General features: G+C 42.2%; 2 gene segments (V, D, J or C); both read right to left on the reverse strand.

Moving 5' to 3' along the window:
• Positions 1-101: 101 nt before the first annotated feature.
• On the reverse strand, positions 102-548 carry LOC113831993. The segment is given in 2 exon segments: positions 102-421; positions 503-548. Coding segments are annotated over 2 exon segments (366 nt in total).
• A 6,182-nt stretch (positions 549-6,730) lies between these two features.
• On the reverse strand, positions 6,731-7,322 carry LOC113838598. The segment is given in 2 exon segments: positions 6,731-7,197; positions 7,280-7,322. Coding segments are annotated over 2 exon segments (510 nt in total).
• Positions 7,323-7,404: the final 82 nt, after the last annotated feature.

Below are 7,404 nucleotides of genomic sequence, written 5' to 3' on the forward strand. Positions count from 1 at the left end.
GCTGAAGGTTTCTGAGTAAGTCCCAGGCTGATGTTTTGTGTCATCTCAGTCACAGGACAGCTTCCTGCTCCTCCAGGGTTTCTGACACACTCAGGATGTGGTTACAACACTGTGTCTCTCCCACAGTAATAGACTGCAGAGTCCTCAGGTGTCAGGCTGCTGAGCTCCATGTAGGCTGTGCTGGAGGATTTGTATGCAGTCAGTGTGGCCCTGCCCTGAAACTTCTGTCCATAGTTGGTAATACCAAATATGGGAACAATCCCCCCAATCCACTCCAGGCCTTGTCCAGGCTTCTGTTTGACCCAGTGCATAGCAGAGTCAGTGAAGGTGTAGCCTGAAGTCTTGCAGGACAGCTTCACTGAGGCTCCAGGCTTCACCAGCTGAGGACCAGACTGCTGCAGCTGGACCTGGGAGTGGACACCTGTGGAGAGAAAGGCAGAGTGGATGTCACTGTCACCTGAGTGCATGGCCCATTCTCATGTCTGGAACTTGGAACCCTTACCTGAAGCTCCTGTCATCAGGAAGAGGATGATCCAGCCCCATCCCATGGTGAGGACCTGTGTGCTCAGTCACTGTGGAGAGGACACTGATCATACGTTGTTGGTGGTGTGGACATCTCTGTTTTTACCACATAGACTCACATGATTTGCATATTCATGAGCAGGGTGCCTCTTAGATAAGAACCAGAGACCAGCTGGAGAAGAAGGAGGTAGAGGACACCTGGGTCAGGCAGCAGGATGCTGAGGTCTAAATCCTCATTCTGTCTGAGGAAGCAGCCATTCCTGAGACCTGTGCAGACCCTGTGGATATAACATCAAGGCCTCATCCCTCAATTTACAAATAGAAGCCCAGCCTGAGAAACTATTTCATTTCCCTGACAAATTCACAGGTGTTGGTAGTGATGAGGAAAATTGTTAATGGAATTTACACAACTTCCTAAATTGGGCAAAATTTCACTCTTTCATCTGTAAGATATTAATATTTTATTTTTCTGCAAGTTACAGGTGTGTGTTACTCGTGAATTTTTTCTTTTAATAATAACTTTCTTCTTGTATATTCTTTTGCTTTCAATAGAAAAAAGCTTTCTGCTTCTGGTAGGAATATGGAAAATATCTGAGGGATTGGGCATAGAATTTCATCAGAATATTTTTCATGAAAAAAACGTTTTACAAAAATCCCAAATAAATAAATATTTTTAAGAATGAGAACATACACATCTGTTCAATATTTAACACTGAATTTTTACTGTGTTTGAAAATTCTTGACTTAATATCAACTGTATCAGGTGTTGTTCAGCTGATAGTCTTTAAGAAGGGAGTCCACAGGGGCTCTGGAGTCCCTCCAATCATCATCTGATTTCCATCCTAATGATTGATGTCTCCATGGTGCCCCCTGCTGTCCTTACAAGTCTTATACTCTTATCATTTTGAGTTTAAAAAGAATAAACTTGTCACAGTCTCAGTCATGCTGTGGCCTCTCCATCTTGGGCTATTTAAAACTCAGTTCTCACTGACCATAATCAGGAGACCCTGGCTGGTGTTTTTAAGGTTTGTATCAACTGGGCTCATATAGTTATTGAAGAATTATTTGCTCAAAAAAAGCAGAAATAGGTCATCTCACATTCATTAGATATTGCTCAAGAATGTGTTTCTTTTATTTAGTATATCTAAGACATATTGAGTAAATAATCTACAGACTCCGGGTGTCAAGAGTCTGCCCAATCTCCAGGTTCACTATGGTTGCCCTATGTCACTGGCTGCTATGTGGCCTGACCTCCCCCTGGTGACAGGGAACAAACAGTGGATATCTTGGTTTTCACCTTCACACTGAACTGTTCAATGAGTTGTGATTATCTGGATCTCAGTAATCCTACATTCTATAGTCTGTTTCTTCACCAAAACTTCTTAACACATGGCTGAGGTCACTATCATAGTATCCAGAGAAGGCTAAGGCCTGGAAAAGTAGACATTCTTTTCATTTTCCAGATTCTTCAAAACAGTAATCCTTAAGCCTGAACCAACACCAACCATCTCTTCTGCCATTGATCTTCTCTAACTCACAGGTAAACACTCCAGCTTTCCTACCTTCAGCTGAGTCAGAGATCACAGCAGTGAGCATGCAGGCAATGTGAACAAGAAAACACTAGCAGAAAACTGTGATTAGGACATCTGTGGCCAATGGAAGGGAGTTAGAGAGAGACTGTAGGTGACATCATCTGGCAAGAGCCCAACAATTAATGCAGATCGCAATGGAGTCAGAACTAGTGTGAAAAACAGATTGCTTATTAGGAAGTATTCAGACTACGGAGCCAGTCCTTTACCACAAGGCAAGAGAGGGAACAGAGAGCAGCATTCATGTGACCCTCATATTTAAAGCCTTGCTACATCACTCTGACCACGCCCAAGTGTGCATGGTCAGGGTCACCTGTGCCAGCCTTCAAGTGGGTGTGGCCAGCATTTCCCCCTATACCCAATGGTCCCTCAGACATTTCCACAAGCTGAAGGTACAGAACACACCTTCAAAGGTATCACTACATGGGACACTGAGTCAGAAAGTAATCTTTACAAGGATGCAAAACTCAAACAGTAATTGTGTGAAAATAATAACCATGTGTGCCCTATTACAGACACATGTTGGAAGCCAGAAACATAGACCACTTTTTCCACCAACTGTGTAAAATAACATTGATCATGGAAGCTCTGGCTACTCTTCAACCTCTGAGAAAATAAAAAGAATGGTTTTCAGATGATTTAGAATTCCCTTAGATTTCCAATTGAGCTAATAACCATCACCAACTCTTAGGATGACAGATTCATTGAAAAATATGGAAAGGTTTATTCATAAAATGTTTATTTCATCATATATAATGTGCCAAATGGATGCTTTAGATTCTCCATAGGTAAAAATGGATACACTTATTAGAAACTAAACAAACAGTAGTTAATAGAATGTGACATTGCTGAGGGCCTCTAAAGTATTGTTAGAGCAGGAAGAGGAAGTCACTTATTCCAACATCTAAACAGCTGTAAGCCTGTTTGTGAGAAACCACATGGGACAGTCCCCAACCTCCTATACTCCAAGAGATGTCTGCTAGTTCCCACAGCCTCAGTAGTACTTCATTGTCTCTACTGGTCTTGAGCACAGGGAGGATTGTGTCGGTGTTCACACTGAAGGTTCCTTCCTATGTCTTTGCAAAGTGAGACATAGCAGGTGGTTCAGATTTTAACTATTGGCTCTTGAAGATATCCCTATTAATACTGGTTTCAATGAGAAGCTGTGTCTCAAAAAATCAATACAAAAGTAACTGTAGATCTTGACTTGGCTGATTGGATGTGTATCCATTTCTTCATTCCTTCAAATTTTATATTTGTGTCTTGTTTATTTATTCCTGATCCTTGGGCTGTGAGCATTTGAGATACAGTTTTTTTCATAGCAATGGAGACTTTTGCAGCTGTCAACTGTAGGCCATGGGGCTCCAAAGAAATACATAGGTGCTTCCTTGTCTGTGATTCTATGAGGAGGCTATGCCTCCTCTTACTTTGAGAAAGTGAGTCAATGGAGGAAGGCTTAAAGGTTCTTCACATTCATGGCATTGTCAGTCTGCCTCTCTGTGCCTGCTTGTGGATCAAACCATGAGACATCAATGTCTGCTCCAGCCACTCAGCCTTTAGTTTGAAACCATGGACTAGATTATTGGAAACCATAATCCCAACTAAGTTCTTTTTTCTTTACATGTTGCCTAGGTCATAGTTGGTCTTGCTGTTTTACCATAGCTACAGAAAAGTTACTAAGACAAACTTTCTCAGTTTATTGCACATTAAGAGAAACTTCTCAGAGAACAAATTTCTGTAACTCTTAGAGAAATGAGCTGGCTCTCTCCCTGCTAAGGTGACACCCTCCCCCCGCACCCCGACCCAACATGATCCCTGAAAGATGATCCCTGAGTGAAGTCTTGGGATCCACAGCTGAGCTCCTCTCTCTGAGCTATAAGGTCAGGGCTGGGCTGTTTTTCAGGAGCAGAGAGAGGGTCTATTTGCATGTCTTCCTGCTTTATAGCAAGCGCTCTGGTGGACCCTGGAGATGGCAGGTCCTGTGTTATTTATGAATGTGCTGGAGGAATCAGATCTTGATGTTAATGCTGGGGAAAATGTCATTAAATTATATCATTTTTGAATCATCTCCTGTTATCCTTTTTCTATAAAGACTCATTTTCATGTTCATTTCAACTGAATTCACCATGTATGGGATTACATACCTCAGTAATATTGCTTTGTGGTGCTCATTTCTGTAGGAGCTGGCACTGCTGTGTGGACCTCATCCTTGATGAACATAAAATTCCCTGCATAGCTATAGCTTTGTGAGCAGCCGCTTCCTGAGGTGGGAAACTCCCTTTCTGTATGGAGGTCATGTGACATGCCTGAATTCCAGTGTTCAGATAATCACATGCATGAGCCTTTTCCAGACAGTGTGTGTATTTCTTGTTTGATCAACTAATTCCGTTTTCCTTTGCTGCTCATTTACCTATTTGTCCATAGAAATGGGGACTGACTAAGAATCTGAACTTCAAGGGGAGCTGAGTTTGACTTCTGTGTCTGCAGGTGGCCCTGTCAGAGGAGCTGCAGGTGGCAAGTGACAATCAGCTGTTACCTCACCAGGATGTGAAGCCCAGATGGATGAATCTCTGATAGGCAAAGCTGGAGTCCACAGACTCCAGAATGTTTTTGCTTCTGCTGTTCCTTTTCATTTTGTCTGCTGCCATCTTTCTCTGGTACCTGGCATGGTGTGAATGGGTGTGGGGAGATCCCCACTGCCTGTAATACAGTGTGTTCTCATGTGGAAACATCCCATTCTACTGGACATTTTTCCTGTGCATTATTGTGAAGATGATTTCTTCTTAAGCTCTTCGGTCAAATTGCTAATAATAAACTTAGTTTAAATATTCCTTTGATAATGAAAAATAAAACAAGGAAGTGCCACACTGCTAGGGCTTATGAGTTTCACCTCCATGGCTACATAGACATAGTTCAGGTTAATGAATAAGGAAAACAATTAAGTCCCTGGAAGTCAGGCTATCTCAAATTCTTTCAATCTTAATGTTGAAACATGCATTCACAGGTTTTGGTGTGCATCATAGCTTCAACCAAGCCTGAAAATAACTGCAGGTTGAATTAGATGATTTGATAACAGCTTTGAGATGAAATGTCCCAGAAAACACACAGGAGTCAGCTAATGTGTGTTTTGATCTTCTTCAATATCAAGAATCAAAAGCACTTAATGTTGCCAGAAAGAAGCATCAGGAGCTAGGAGCTTACATAGCTTCCCTTCTGTCTAATCCACAGTATCTTAATGCAATGATGTTGGCAATGAAATCCACACAAAACATAGGAACCTGTTCAGTACACAACTTTCTTATCAGCTTCAGCTACCATTTACTTCTTAGGGACTGGGGCATCTACAGTGCTGCCTACTGGTTTGGAGAACCTACTGTCATAAGTTTGTCTATGGACTCATGCACAGTGCCCAAACTATGGCTGTAGACAACTTGTTTTTCCACCAACTGTGGAAAATAACATTAATTCATGGAGGTTGTAGCTACTCCTCAACCTATGAGAATTTAAAGAGAATGGTTTTCAGATGACTTAGAATTTCCTGAGGTTTCCAATTGAGCTAATAACCATCACCAACTCCTAGAATTACAGATTCATGGAAAAATAGGGAAAGGTTTATTCTTATGTTTATTTTATCAAATGTAGCATGCCAAATGGATGCTTTAGATTCTCCAAAGGTAAAAATTGATACTCTTATTAGAGACTAAAAAAAAATAGTGGATGTCATGGGATATGACATTGCAGGGGTCCTCTAAAGGATTGTTTAAGCAGGAAGGGGAAGCAGCTTATTTGAACATCTAAGCAGCCATAAGTCTGTTTTTGAGAAAGCACATGGGACAGTCCCCATCCTCCCATACTCTAAGACATGTCTGCTAGTTCTAAGCAGCCTCAACAGTTCTTCATTGTCTCTGTTTGTCTTGAAAACAGGGATAATTGTGTCTGTGCTCACACTGAAGTTTCCTTACCATGTCTTTGCAAAGTAATACATGGCAGGTTGTTCAGATTTTAACTATTGGCTCTTGGAGATATCTCTGTTAATATTGACTCCAATTAGAAGCTGTTTCTCCAAAAGTCAATACTATGATACCAGTCTATTCTAATCCTGTGGGTCTTGACTTGTCTGATTGGATGTATATCCATTTCTTCATTCTTGCAAATCTCATATTTGAGTCTTGCTTATGTATTCCTGACCTTTGGGTATGAATATGTGAGATATAGTTTTTTCATGGCAATGGAGAGGGAGGAGTCAACTGAAGGCTGTAAGGAAGGGCTCCCTAATCACGATCCAGTAATAATCACTGGTTGGAGTAGCCAGTGTGACATATATATATATATATATATATATATATATATCCTGTGCCTCTTTGTCTGTGATTCTATGAGAATTTCAGAAATGTTGTTCAGGCTTCATGCCTTCTCTTCCTTTTGTCTCGAATTTCCCTAATGTGAGATAGAATTATATAAAGATATCACAGAAACAAATGCCACTGCTGTTGACTGAATTAGGGGAACTGTACCATGAGACCACTTACTCTGCTGAGTGTTACTATGTGGGTGAGGCTCTGTGTTACAAGATCAACACTTGGGTTGCATGTCATTCCTATGACATTTTTAGGAGGAGATCACAGAACACAGACCCAGGTAGGGTTATCTGAACACAAAATATTCCCTGCTTTGAGGATGAATTCATGAGCTTGGTTAGGTCTGAGCTCCCCCTGCTGGCCCAGAGCTCCTCTGCAGGGAGGTTTTTGTCTGGGCTCAAGCTGAAGTCCCCTCACTGTGTCTCCTGCACAGTAGTATGTGGTTGTGTCCTCAGTGGTCACAGAGTTCAGCTGCAGGAAGAACTGGTTCTTGGATGTTTCTCTGGTGATGGAGATGGGGCTCCTCATGGATGGGTTGTAGACAGCATCTCCACTGTGTGTTATGTACCCCATCCACTCTAGCTTCTTCCCTCTGGACTGCCTGATCCAGATCCAGTAATAACCACTGGTGATGGAGTAGCCAGTGACAGAGCAAGTGAGGAAGAGTGACTGTGAGGGCTTCACCAGGCCAGGTCCTGACTCCTGAAGCTGCACCTTGGACAGGACCCCTTCGGACAGGAAGAGTCAATTTTTTCAATCACATGTTGTCACATCCCCTCATGGACACATGTATGAAATGGTCACACTCACCAGGAAGGGCTGTCACCAGGTACAGAAGACCCAACAATCTCATCTTCTGGGCTACACCCTCTTTTCTCAGAGGTCAGCCTCCTGTGAAAGAGATGTGAGCTCCCACAGCCCAGGAGGTGGTTTTG

This window comes from Cricetulus griseus, chromosome 5, assembly GCF_003668045.3.
Source record: "Cricetulus griseus strain 17A/GY chromosome 5, alternate assembly CriGri-PICRH-1.0, whole genome shotgun sequence".
Lineage (NCBI taxonomy): Eukaryota > Metazoa > Chordata > Mammalia > Rodentia > Cricetidae > Cricetulus > Cricetulus griseus.